Genomic DNA, 14,777 nt, shown 5'->3' with positions numbered 1-14,777 from the left:
ATGTCTGTGTCCTTGCTGCAGGAAAATCATTCACATCCAGAGGGGAAATAAGACCCAGAGTATCTACCCTAAATCTTTTTGGATTAAAATTTAGTTTGAGTTGGTGTGTGCAAGGACAGAGGCAAAACTAGGGCTACCCTACTGTCACAAAACATCCCCAGGCTAGCTGAGAAGTGACACTTAAGTTAACTTTCAAATGTGACCACACTCAGTCAATAGTCCTTGAGAGTCGGACTGACATCATCTCAAGTGCGGTTCATCACTGGATCCACTGACCCTGCTCTGGACTAGCCCTCGGGTTGGTTCCCTTGCACAGCTGCCGATCCTTCTGTGGCTTCTCAGTCGGACTGAGCATGACAGCAACTATTTTTCTTGACAAAGCCCGACGATAACTTCAGATGGGCTTTTATACATCTTTCAGCAACAATGTGCCTTCTGCAGCGCCTATATCCACTCCTTCCCTTAGTCCATACAACTATCAATGGGGGGAATCATGTCAAAACCCAAAAGTATATTTAAATTTAAAGTAGGAGAGGAAAGGAAGGTTATTTTATTGTCCTAATCCACTTTATGTATGGCCAACTCAAATCGGTTGGTCCTCAACACCATGGAGATAGCACAGGAACAGGTGACACAGACTTCCATACACAACTTGGAAGAATATTCATGTAACTACTGCATAAGGAAAGCACTTTTCTTCTTGGGTATTTTTGGGGCATAGTCTGATAAAGAAAAAAAATAATGCTGATAAAGTGCTTAAAAAATCTAATGTCAAAAAAAGTGCTGTTAAGCTGAAAAGTAGTTTTGTCACAAACTGAATGTAAGCACTTTCTCCAAACAGAAATACAGAAATCTGCAGTAATATGTCCAGAACAGAGTGCCACTGCAGGAATAGGAACAATATTTTTCCATTCTTACAGTTAGCTTGGAGGAACAGTCAAATTAAGTATCCCTCGATGGGGCTAGCATTATATGCAGTTTTAATTAACATAAAATTTGCTAACTTTATTTAGCCTGTGAGGAAAGGAAAATTACTTAATGCTATGTCAGCAATTTTCTGAGATACATTTATAAAATTGCTAACACATGCATATATATTTTTTTTAAAAGTTACAGGGAACTTGTGCTGAACAAGTATGACTTTGCATGGATGGATAGTGTCAGATATCTCAGAAATAACGCATGGAGAAAAATCTATTCCCAAAGGCAATGAATATCCCCTCCCAATAGCTACACAGATGGTTCAGAAGTCTTGGGGGGACCTTTTAATGTTATCCAGTGGGGAAAAAAACAACAAACAAACAGCAAAATCTTTTAAATCCATTAGAAATAGCATCTCCATTCCTCTTGAAGGCTGCTGATGAAATACTTGCAAACCAGATACTGTACCAAAGGAAAAAGTCTTAAAAATAGGTAAACCAGTATCAAGTGGTGTTTCTCAGGCCAAAGTTCCCAGCTGGACACAAGGGCCTTAGCCTGCACAAGGTCTCAAACCCTTGGATTGCCTCTCCAACATCCTCCACAGACATGTGAACAGCTCATTATAAAACGTCTGCCACAGAAACCATTTCTAGATCGTGTTTCCTGGTTACAAGGGCATAGCTTGCCAGAGGAAATAAATGAAAAATCAGCATCTGCTGTCTTGCAGTGTGCTGTTTGTTGCAATACATCACCAACAGCTGTAGTAATGGAGGCTCTTCATTCCTGCCCAAAACTTAACCAATTATTGAAACAAAATCCCAAAGCCAAAGACCCAGATCATTAATTTATTATTGAAAAGGGAATGAATGAAATGCTTGGGTTTAGCCTGAGTGGTCAGCTTAAAGTGAAGGTGCATCTTTCCTGCTTAAGGACATTCCTGCAGATATTTTTCTTCTTGCAGGGGTGACCCTACGAAGTGACTCAGAGTCAACTGAATTTGGCTACAAAGTTAGCAAGAAACCAAGCCAGAGGCAAGTGTCAGTGTTCCCATAATACAGGGCAGAATGGGTTGATCCAAGGTGGAGCCAAATCCTCTCTGACAATTCTTAACATACACAGCAGTATTTTGTCCTTATGATGTTACAGATGGTGCAAATTGGAGCACTAACTTGCCAAAAGCCTTAAAAAAAATGAGCTAAGGGGTCATTAACTTAAGACATCATTCCTTATAGGGAGAATAAACATTTAGTTTTAAAACCCTGTCTCTACCTTCCTCAATAAGCCAACACCTATCCCTCTATAAGAAGTAGAAATGTGAGTACCAAAGCCACAAAAACAGTCTTGTGCTCAGAGTGCTTTCTGAATACCAAATAACTTTTAAACTGCTTCTTCCCTCAAGACTGCAGCACAGGAGGTATATCTGCAATTGCCAATTCACACAGCCAACAATTAGTTAAGACACTGTCCTAAATATTACAAAACACAAATCATTGCTTTCCCTCTGGAATGATACTGTTCTGTGCACAAGCAATGGGGAAATCACATACAAAAACACCTCCTTATGTCCCTGTTCAAAGATGCTGAAAAACTGTGAAAAGTAAAAGTAATTGCTGCCAGACAGGCAGACTTCTCTCAATCACAACAGGATAAATTAGTTTGGCTCTTAAAGGAGAAACACCAACTTCAAAGACGGTGCAGATGAGAAGAGAACAAGGTCAAAGCATGTTGCGTTGTGATTCCAAGTCACCTGTTGCCACAAAATATGTTTTTCCATATATTATATGAAAATGAAGAAATCATCACTTACCTGAGGACCGATCGGACCGTTGATTCCTGGGAATCCAGGTTCTCCCTTTTTACCCTGCATGTTCAACAGAAGAGAAAATATTAGACACCAGGGCAAAGACTGCTACTGACTTTCCAAAGTCTTTCATCCCAAGACTGGTAAATCACCGTAACATGGGTACACAAAACACGAAGGCTAGAAACAAAGGCAGCAGACACCATTTGGATGTGAAACTCCAGTTGTCTTTGGCAGGTCTGTATCTCCCCAGACTGTGATAAAAGCCCCCACAGATGAGGGTTGGTCTCATGCATGTCTTGGCATCTCTTACACTCTGCAGTCCCACCTGGGTGCTGCCCACAGAAGGTCAGAGAAGTCACAGTGCTGAGAGGCAGCCAAGAGAGGTACCACATGTAGACACCTGCTGAGAGGCACTCTCCTTGCTACAGCCTAGCCCTTCACCCCTCCCCAGCAAAGCCAAGCAATGTCCCTTGTGTTCCCTGCACTGTCTCCTGCATTAAGAAAGAAAATAATTCAGAACTCCGGTGCATGGATGAATATAAAAGATTCACAATCTCTAAGCCAGAAAACATGAATCCACGAGGCATTTCTAACTAGGGTTGGCATTACCACCAAGGGACAGAGCTCACTGACTCCTCTGCAAGTAAAAAAAAAAATTCCTCCAGGGGAACCAGAGAGCTTCGCCAGTGCAAGGGAAGGATAAGCCAGGACCTGGAATATACACTTGAGACAAGTTCCCCTATATGGATGCTGTGACACTTGTGTTCCCCATGGGTTTGACCACAAACAGTTCACAAGGAAAAAGTCCGACATAAGAAAAAAAGAGGAAAAAAAGGATGTAGTAAGGATGCCTGAAGCACTGGAGATAAGGCAGGGGTTCAATTTGCTCCTTAACTCAACAGATGACTTGCTGTGTTACTTTGGGCAAGTCACATATTTTGTGACTCGGCTTTCTTGTAAAAATAATCTATCCTTCCCTGGCATGTAATAGACACTGAATCATTAATACTTCTGAGGTTGTTAGTAATATACTAACAGGGGTACAAGAGGAGTCATGTAAATATCTGAGAGACAAAGTGATTTTTTTCCCCACTCATTTCTACTTCTTACCCAAACTAATTTTCTTTTTAGAACAATATTATAATAAACTAAGCAAGTCTCATGTCACTGGTGATGTGATTGGTCATACAGAAATATTAGTCAGATATGTAATTTTCCCTTTATTTTTCTTTATTGAAATACCTCCAGAAAAAAATTATATAATTTCTGCTGAGTTAAATGAGTGAAAAAATGAAAACATCACAAACAAACCAAGTTTTCATCATATTTTCCCCAGTTTTGACTGAGTTTCATTAGCTGGCATGTCAGAATCTGATATTATCCTTATTTTTCTCATAACAAAAAAAGCAGCTGTCACATACAGAAGAATTTCATAGAATCATAGAATCATAGAATGGTTTGGGTTGGAAGGGACCTCAAAGATAATCTAGTTCCAACCCCCCTGCCATGGGCAGGGACACCCTCCACTAGACCACGTTGCCCAAAGCCCCATCCAACCTGGCCTTAAATGCTTCCAGGGATGGGGCATCCACAACAACAATTTTAAGAAGAAAATTAAAGGAGCAGTTACAAGGTCCTTGAGTAGCAGAAGTTTGTAGTAATTTCCAGGAAATTATTTTTCCATTTCCCCAATACCAATAAAAAAATCTGCATTATATACTCAAGTACATGCACTATTCATGAGTGCTCATTCGACTTTTTCTGCATCCATCCCTTCTTTGCTTGTCAAAGCCAAAAAGATCCCATTTTTAACCTGAAGGACTCATGTCACCACATGATTCAACATATGTTTTCTAGTTAAAGAGGCTCATTTTGTCAACTGCCAAGACGGCCATGCAAGGGACACTGTTAAATACTCATTTAAAGAAATAAATAAGCTTATGAATTCAGCACACAGGGTGTGTTGTGTGGGGCCAGACATAGGAGATGAGTATGACTGCATGCCACCTTCAGCTTCCTATCAACATTGGAGCCACGCATTAAGCTAGCTGGTTCCACAGCTACAACACTGAGGCCAACATACAACACAGTGTAGCTGATTCCTCCATGTCCCACCAACCCCATTGGTCACTGGACGTTATTACCACCCACCTCATACCTCCCCTTGCAATGTTTGTGCATCTCCTTAGACTCTAATTCAGAGACTGCATTAGAGGCAGAAACCTGATATAAACACTTTTGATATAACCCTTTGGAGGAGCATGAACGAATTAGCTACCTAAGTAGTCATCCTAAATCAGATATTGCAAGTTGGAGAGCATGAACATACCCTATTGTGTACTCTGTACAAAACCACAATGGGTGATACATACATTAGCGTTCAGGCCAACAAAATCCCAATGAACCTTGTAACCTTGCAAGTGAAGAAATAGGAGTAGTACACGTAGACCTTATTTTGGAGGTCCACAAGGGTGCGGCTTTAGCAGCTTTATGGCTTAAGGGCATTATCTGGTTACTGCTGCTTTTTGGAAACTTGGTCCCACCTGTAAAATATTACCTGGGGAACCCGAGGAAGGTTGTAGCAGCACTGCCTTCTCCCCAAACCCATCTCAAAAGCAGAGAAGGCGGAAGAAGGACATATTTTGCCTCCTGTGACGAGTATACACCACTTGTTCTGTTTCCATACTGATGGCCAGGCACGCTGATCTGCAGCAGCAATGAGAGATGTGAAAGGAGCCTATCCTTTCCTTGGGTTTAATGCCGAGAAGCTTTGGTGCTTTTCAAAACACCTTAAAGCAGTATGTAATTATACTGACAGAGAGGCTGAGACTGTAATTTCCCATTGTGAAGGGGACATTCTGGCCACTCAGAGGTTAGCCAAAATCAAACTACAACAGATTTGCTCCGTAACATTACAGCCTGTCTGTAAAGTGCAAAAATACTTGCCAGGAGAAATCACTCCTATTGGAGCAAAGCTCAGCAAAATGTCACATCACCTAGTAATATGACAAAGAAAATCAGCAGTTATGCTCTGTTACTCATAGTAAGAATCAGCTAAGTGTGTAAGAATGTGTATCCTTAGACTATATGAAACATATGTTATTTGCCTTTATCAGCAATTTGTACAATAGCACAGTTAAAAATGTGTGGTTTATTGGAAATGGATATATTTACCTCACCGACAATTACAGTTTCACTCTAGATTTAATCTACACCTTCAATCCTTTTTTCCTTCTTTTTGTTCATTTGTTTACACTTCAATTTCTGCACGGCTGAACTTTGCCAGGGCAGGCAATGTCATCTGAACATTTCAAGCACCCACACATACATGTGAACACAACCATCCACTGGAAAGAGCTCTACCATACAGAAGACAGGAAACTAAAGGAAAATGTTGGTTCTACTCTGCTAGAGGGGAAATTTTGAAAGATATCATAACCCAGGACTCTTTCTTACCTTGCTGGCTGATAGCCAGAATGACCATATATTTTCATAGCATGGTTTTCACTGAGGTTTGGCCCCAGGAACAGAGGTAGATTTGGTACCAAGTACATAGAAAGCATCCTTAATTGTGAACAAGTATGACTGTTAGCATAAATGTCAACAATTTTCTCTGTAAACTAGATGGGATGGTAGGATTACCCCTGTCCTTTTACCTCTACATTGCCAGAGAAGCCAGAAGAAATCCAGCAGTGTTAATCAACGTTTTAACTCCCTGAAGGTATCAGCCTTTTACAGTCTACATATGTATTAGGCAATGACAGGAAATGAAGTGAGAGCATCTTCCTAGCTTGAGGATGCAAATGCCATCAGTGTTGGCCAGCTAATGGGCGATCACGGGCGCTGTTGTGACAAAGAAAAGTATGCGCTATAAGGGCTTTTGGGCATTGAGAGAAATTGCATTTTGGGACTGGTTCTTTCGAAAAAATCTACATAGTTTGCTAGGCAAACTTATTCTCCTCTCTCTCCTGGATTATTTACACATCTCTCCCTGGAAATACCAATCAACTAACTCCTTCCCTTGGACCTTGCAAGTCTAAGGTGATTCAAATCAAGGGGAGTTCATACACAGAGAAATAAGAGTTGAAACAGTGTTCACTGCCCATTTCAAGTTGCGACATCATATGCAACACCCCACTTAAGAGAGAGATGAGTCAAGAAGGAGAAAGTCAAATACATGGATTTCTGTCCCGCTGTCAAACACACAAAGAGCTCAGCAGCCCTCCAGGCATCTGACAGGGATCCCTTCTGTCAGCTAACAGGGATAAACCTTTCATGTATTGGTAAGTGCTCTTAACACATCTCTTCTGGGTGGAGGGTGTGTTCTGAACCCAGTAGTCCCCAGTTTTAACAGGACCCTTTAAACACTATTGTAAAACAAGTATGTAGCACTTACTGAGAATCACAGCCTTGTAATCTGGTTGTAAAGAGTCAGGAAAGGTTTGTTAAGCGCTTTGTGCTGCTCTGACTTTGGGGATAAACATTCAGGGGATGTGGACACATGTACATGAAAACCTGCTGAAACATGACAGCTGAATTAAACATGCAGAAAACATCCCTTTGTAACTCACTCCTGGAGCTGCACTCGTTCCTTTTGCCTCCAACCTGACAGACCCTGACACCGAATTTTGCAATTAGCTCACAAAATAATGGGTCTTGCAGTAAATTTTTTCTTTGTTATCTCTGTTTCTACATCAAACTCACTCTCATTCTGTGCTTCACCTAAATCATTTTGTGCATGAAGTAACTTGAAAAAAGGGGAATTATTATTACTTATCTGCCTGACTCATGAACATTGGAGTCTTAATCATGGAGAAGGACATTCATTAAAGGCTACCCTTTAAAAAAGTTATTTTCCATTAAGATTTTTTTTTCCCATATGACTATTCTTACTATTCTATGAGACTCCTGTATTTTTTTTTTCTTTTGTGCTGGTTGTTCTTTGACTATGGAAAAATTTGGACAATTTAGAAGACTATGCAGCAGTACAGCATATCAAACTCAGAGTGGCTCTAGGTAGCTGCTACCTCATGCCTATGTGGAAAGTACTGTTATAGAATAAACAGATGTTTTCTCTTCGTTTCCTTCTGAAGTTTCAATCACTTGAATGAACTTGCACCATTTCAATAAAAGGCAAATTCTTGAAATACAAATTATTTGGAGCACACTTCAGAAGAACCTTGTGTTTAGGCTGGATTATCCAAAGATCTTCATGCTTTCCAGGAGCATGTCATACATCTACACTTTTTGTGTCTATCAAGCAAAAAAAATTGGGTTCATTTCCAACAAATACTTCAGTAGATCAGGTGTCAAAAAACTTAAGAGCAGAATCAAAGTACTTCAGTTCTCTTCAATTTCACAGAAGGAAGAGGACAGGAAGAGAAGAAAAAATGCACAAAACCACCCTAAAATGAAACTAGACTCTCAGAGTTCTACCTCAACCTTCACAGAAGGAAGAGGACAGGAAGAGAGGAAAAAATGCACAAAACCACCCTAAAATGAAACCAGACTCTCAGAGTTCTACCTTTTTTTCAGGCAGTTTTAGTAAAATCAGAGAGACACTACTGTCTATCACTCCAAGGTCTTACGGGACAGATGAGAACAGCAAAGCTTCTTTCTTCCCACTATGCACTCTTGATATGAGGGTATCGTTGTCAAAATATAGACGTCAGGTGCCAGGCACTTGGAAGCAGATGGCTAATAAAATGAACGTAACCCAGTTGCCTGGTTCAGGTTGGAATTGTTATCTCCTGCCCCCAGACAGGACCAAAGGATGGACGTGAATTGTCAGATTAGCAGTTCAGCAGATGTACTGAGGAGACTTTGCACTTTTTTTCTCTGCCCATAAAACACTTCAGGACCTGCAACTAAAGCAGGTTAACAGAAAAGTGCTTTTAAATGCCCAAAAGATGATCTGTCTTCCCAGTTTATGCTCCTCTTAGTGTGTTTCCACTAATGGGCTACTCCCCAAAATGTAAGCAGCCCTTGGATTAGCTTTCTGTGTTAAAGAACTATGTCTGTAAGTGTGCATTATTATAATTACATTGAAAACACATGCTCCGTATCAGAGCTCCTGGGAAAGGGCTGCTGGAGGGAGAGATGTTCATATATAGCAAGCTTAGCTTATGATAAATCTGGCAATCAGATCTCTACAATACCATCAGCTTTTTTAAGAGCACAACACTCCCTTCACTCTCTGCCCCAAACACGTCTGGTTTCCTTTTTTTCTAAATAAAATATAAGGAAGATGCTCTATCACATTCTTCAGTCAGCTCAGGAGCCTTTCTAACGCCAGCTAGGGTCCTGTAACGTCTTCTTTGGTTTGTCCTCTGCATCCTCCTGCAGAGCAGAAGACCCAGCCTTCAGGCACACTTTCTGTGATTCACCAGCAACCTTTATGCTTTCAAGAACAGCTGTGAGTATGCTGCTCTCTTGTCCACAACTTCTGGAAAGTTAGAGTGCTCTAAATGACTTGGAGGTGACCTGCTGGGTATGGCTGGGCTACATCTAAAGTTCTCAATGCTTGCAGATAGCAAGGTTAGTTCGGTGGCAAGCCCTCAAAAGGCAACGGAGACATAGAATAGAATCACAGAATCATTTAGATTGGAAAAGACCCTTAAGATCATCAAGTCCAACCTTTAACCTAACACTGCCAAGTCCACCACTAAACCATGTCCCTAAGTGCCACATCTACTCATGCTGTAGATACCTCCAGGGATGGTAACTCAACCACTTCCCTGGGCAGCCTGTTCCAATGACTGACAGCCTTTTCGGTGAAGAATTTTTTTCCCAATATCCAATCTAAACTTCCCCTAGCATAACCTGAGGCCATTTCCTCTTGTTCTACTGCTTGTTACTTGGGAGAAGAGACCAACATCCACCTGACTACAACCTCCTTTCAGGTAGTTGTAGAGAGCAATAAGGTCTCCCCTCAGCCACCTTTTCTCCAGGCTAAACAACCCCAGTTCCCTCAGCTGCTCCTCAGCTGCTCTAGACCCTTCACCAGCTTCATTGCCCTTCTCTGGACACGCTCCAGCACCTCAATGTCCTTCTTGGAGTGAGGGGCCCAAAACGGAACACAGTACTCGAGGTGCGGTCTCACCAGTGCCATGTACAGGGGGATGATCACTTCCCTAGTCCTGCTGGCCACACTATTTCTGATCCTAGGCAGGATGCTGTTGGCCTTCTTGGCCACCTGGGCACCCTGCCACCTCATTTTCAGTCAGTTGTTGACCAATCCCCCCAGGTTCTGCTGAGCAGCTTTCCAGCCACTCTTCCCCAAGCCTGTAGCATTGCCTGGGGTTGTTGTGACCCAAGTGCAGAACCCAGCACTGAGCCTTGAGGAACTTCGTACAGTTGACCTCGGCCCATTGATCCAACCTGTCCAGATCCCTCTATAGAGCCTTTCTACCCTCAGGCAGATCAACACTCCCACACAACTTGGTGTCATCTGCAAACTATCTGAGGGTGCACTCCATCCCCTCGTCCAGATCATTGATAAAGATTTAAACAGAACTGGCCCTGATACTGAGCCAATACTGGTTCTTGGTCTTAAGCTTGGTCTTAAGCAATCTGTAACATGGTCTTAAGCAATCTGTAATACCAATGCCAGAAGTAGCCTTGAGCCATCAGAAGCCCTGATGAGAGGGCTGCTTCATCCCACTTGGTTATTCAGCCATACTTGTACTATACATTAGGAGAAGACTCTGCAACTGCTCCAAGAAATGTGCACTCTAAGCAGAGGTGATGGAAAAACGTTTATGCGAGTACCACAAATGCATGTAAATGAAAGATTAAGCTTGCAGTAACCATCTTAAGAAATTAAACTGACACTGTCTTTACTATAACACAAATGGTGACTCTCTAAAGATCATGCCTTGTTTATTGGTAACTGTACTATCCCATGTATTCTTTTATTTCTTCAGCAATAACAGGAACAGCAACTTCAGGCCAAAAGAATATCATACTTCCTCTTTTCCTAGAAATCTTTCCAAGATGTATGACCCTATTCCCGTCAGCCAAACTGTCACTAGGGTATTTGGCACTATATGTCATCTTCTATGAAATCTACAGACTGCGTAGGTGGCTCTTGCATTATATTTCTAACACCAGCCAACATTGCCTCGACCTTGCACAGGTCAGAATCCTTCATTTCCAGTGGACTGTGTTATGAGACATGAATTCCTCTATGAAGTGCTTCCAAACACATCGTTAGTCCATTAGCCGTTTGTGCCAGCTGCATTACAGCTAACTGAAGCACTGCTGGCTTTTAAGAACTCCAGCAAATGGTTGTACCTGCATCCCTGTGTCAGGATAGGGGCTCTGTGCATGGGTCGACTTCATTTACATGCTGGTTGAGGACCATAATGCAAAATTGAGGTTGAATCATACTGCGAAACTGTAACTATTTTACATCAGCCCCTTTGCTACTTGAAAGAGTCCTGAAGTCAATCTTGCACTGTAATCTGTCCCTTACATGACAGGATATTAGTGCAGAATATTTATGAAGTAACTCAGGAACCAAATTTTCAGGAGGTACAAATTGGTGGAGGATCACATCTTGAAACCACACCGTATAAACCAGCAGAGGGACCAGGCAAGCAGATGGTTAGTCATTTTCATCTGTCCTACACAGGTCTGCTAAAAAGGAGTCCCAAATCTGCCTGTAGCTATGTCTGACTTTTCTGTCCTTCACACAGTGAAAAAGGCTATGATTATGCTAAATACAATGGGCCAGGGCTCCACGTGCAAGAGCACAGGAGCTTGTGTTCATGCAGCTAAACTCTCCTTCACACAAACAAGGGTGGCCTTTGTCATCCAGCCTGTTAGATACAGTCACTTTGCAATGCAGGGACATTTGTGGGAGACAATTACTTGGCATGACCCAAATTGTGCTGGGGAACATGCTCAGTGTTAAACCAACCCATGCTCATACTGCTGCTCTGGCTGGTTGGTTTGCTCACATACTTGTCTAGCCTTACACTCCTACCCCTATTGACAGGGGGTGCAGTAGTGAAGAGATGCAAGTGTCTTAGAATAGAATCAAAGAACAGTTTAGAACCATAGAATCATTTAGGTTGGAAAAGACCCTTAAGAACAAGTCCAACCATAAACAATCATCAAGTCCAACTGGTAACCTAACACTGCCAAGTCCACCACTAAACTATGTCCCTAAGTGCAGCACCTACATGTCTTTGAAATATCTCTATGGATGGTCACTCAGCCACTTCCCTGGGGAGTCTGTTCCAGTGCTTGACAACCCTTTTGGTGAAGAAAATTTTCCTAATATCCAGTCTACAAGCCAACTTTTACAACAAGCCAGGGCTGGAGTCACAAATGAAACTGAGACATTGTGATCCCACCCATGTCCTCAACACCAGGCTATGCTGCTAGAGAGCCTTCTTGTTTGGGTGTGTGCGAGAGGGTTCACTATAGCTCTGAGCTGTGCCTTCAGAGCCTGCCCTCACCTCACATCCAGTCATTTAAAACTAGACTCAAACAAATATTTGAGATTTCTGCTCTTGGAGTTTTAACTTCTAAGCCTGTCTAGAGAAATAGTTGCTTTCAGCAGCCAAATTTATGTAAGATGCCTGGATTTATATTTGTGCTTTGTCAAGAACTGTACTAATGGTGAATCAGTAGTATCTGCTCATCTGTTCTCTCTCCCACATGTAGGTTATCCATGTAGATCCACCAAGCCCAGGACTTTGCTTCGTCTCATGTATTCAGTCATTGAATAATGGCCTTTAATTAAATAAAAATAAAAATCTATCCACCTAAGATGTGTGGTGACTAATAAAGACCCTTAGGAGAAGTCTAACTAGCTAGACACAACAGAGTCTAGGCAAACATTCAAAGACAGTATGGATCAAATGCCATCTCTAATCAAATGATCATTAGCAGGACCATTTTGTGTCCTGTTGCAGATCCTGACAGATCACTGTCCTTTACTCAGCTAATATGCTCTATTAATCTTATTCAAGAAACAGTGTTTCACAGCAGGTTTTAAAACCAGGACCATTCAGAACTTGTCAACTCATAAGTAAAGCACAGCACAGTTATTTGCTGAAGTGATAAGGTGATATTTTCTAAAGACTATAAAAGTACAAGAGAGCAAGTAAATGCCCTTTTCCACTGTGGCATTAACATGAGACTGCATGCCCCATCTTCCCAAGCAGATTCCTAAAAGCCACGCTTACAGCTCTAATATCATGCAATTCAATGGGAAGTCTGTAGAAAACCATCTACCAAGGTATATATTTCTTCCCTGTAGTGTCCTTTGCCCATAACCCTCCCACGCTCACAGGTAGCACTCTCACACCCACTCTTTTTAACAGCACTGGTGCTAACTGAAGTGCAAAGCATTAGAGTCAACCCCCATGATCTCCTCTATGGATGAAGCTATGATCAAGTCTCTGTAACCCATCAAACAGCAGTACTGAGACTGAAGTGACTGCCTCCACAAAGCTTAAACAGGTAACTCGCTTCCACCCTTATCTGTTGTCTAGTGAGATGTTCTTCATACAAATGGGCTGAAGCAAGGAAAGGCAAGCTCAGAGTCTGCATGTAATAATATCAGGCCCACTATGAAAATTACTTTTTTGATAAACTGAATATTTCAAGACATAACTCTGAGCCAGAGAAAAGCCAATATTTTTTTTTAACAAGAGAAACTATCTAAGCTCCTGGTGGAGAATGGTACACCAGCTCCCATTTTGTGGGAGCTTCTGTTTGAGTACAGACAAAACAGAACAGAAAATAGTGCAGTATTGCAAATATCTTTGGATTTATTTGACTTCCAGGACAACAGCATTTCTCTGAACTTTCAACCTGTCGATATTACTAGTGGCTCTACACACTCAGGGTCAGATCAAGAATCCTCTTGGCAGCAAGGAGCAGACATAAAAACAGCAGAGCAAATAACAAGAAACTTTCCTAGAGTCCCATAGGACACTCTGTGGACTCCAAGAGGTACTGAAAGTTGCTGGACCATAAAGAAGGAATAGAGGAAAGGATCTGGGCCTCCAGGATCCTTAAATAAGTAGAAAAGTATATATAAAGTGGGTCAAAGTACCAAACCTTATTGAACAAAGCTGTACCCAGCCTCTTGAGACTTACATTAAATAAAAACAGCAACTCACCCTTTGACCTGGTAAACCAGGGACTCCAGGTTTGCCTTCCAGACCAGCCTCTCCCTTTAAAAGTGAAAAGTTTTAGAAAGTTAACTGAGTAGGAAAAACTAATGAACTATATAACCATTTCCTAGCTGGTTTGTGCTACCGTTACTGCATGGCTACCTAAACAACTCTTACCTGATCATTATGTTGTCCTGTGAGCAGAAGAGAATAAGAAAACAGGATAGAGAAAAGTGACAATGCCCTGATTAAATACAGAGCACACAACTATATTTAAATTACATAATTAAAACCAGATTTACCTAAGTAATGCATCTTCACAATGCCATCATTTTTAAAAAACCCAATCAACAATGAAACACAACAAACAATTCGAAAGTGAGGAAATACAGAGTATCTGCAAAGGAGGCAGCAGTGACAGTCTGAACTGAGATATCCTGCAGAGCTGGGTTATAAAATTTAACTAGAATAAACTAAAGTTAAAATTAAGAATGCTGGCATGTCTAAATTTTTGCAAAAAAATAAGTACAAACGCACATACCCAATTCTTATTTTTCATCCACAAAATATTTTAGCCAGGACCTTGTGGCATAAAACCAACTGCTCTTACAGCAACCATCCTCTGAACTTCATTACACGATAGCTTAGAAGTTAACAGTGAGTGCCTCTCTGAGATGTGCTGAACGCCCATACAGCGCTTCAGGACATTAGAAATGGAAAAACAATCAGGTTCTGCATGACAATAGCCTTGAGGCAAAGTCTGCCTCTGTGCGATGACTGCCCGTGTCCTGGGTGCCACCTCCATATGTTCAGAGTGGCCAGCCACAGCAGGAGACCTTCTCTCAGCAGTGAAGAAAACAGGAGGCTGGAGGCACTGTTTAAGATCTTAGTGCCTGAATAATCTATGAGATTTTGCA

At 41.6% G+C, this 14,777-nt stretch overlaps 1 protein-coding gene across 1 annotated transcript in view; it reads right to left on the bottom strand.

Moving 5' to 3' along the window:
* Nucleotides 1–14,777, bottom strand: part of COL22A1 (collagen type XXII alpha 1 chain) — a 240,357-nt gene that overhangs the window by 74,432 nt on the left and 151,148 nt on the right. The window contains exons 23-24 of the mRNA XM_075743260.1: nt 13,867–13,920; nt 2,729–2,782 (exon numbers count right to left, since the gene is read on the bottom strand). Of these exons, the coding sequence (XP_075599375.1) occupies nt 2,729–2,782; nt 13,867–13,920 (108 nt within the window). The remainder of the gene's footprint in view (nt 1–2,728; nt 2,783–13,866; nt 13,921–14,777) is intronic.

Source organism: Balearica regulorum, chromosome 2 (genome assembly GCF_011004875.1).
Source record: "Balearica regulorum gibbericeps isolate bBalReg1 chromosome 2, bBalReg1.pri, whole genome shotgun sequence".
Classification (NCBI taxonomy): Eukaryota; Metazoa; Chordata; class Aves; order Gruiformes; family Gruidae; genus Balearica; species Balearica regulorum.
Note: the sequence above shows the minus strand (reverse complement) of the source record. Positions and strands in the feature narration are given on the sequence as shown.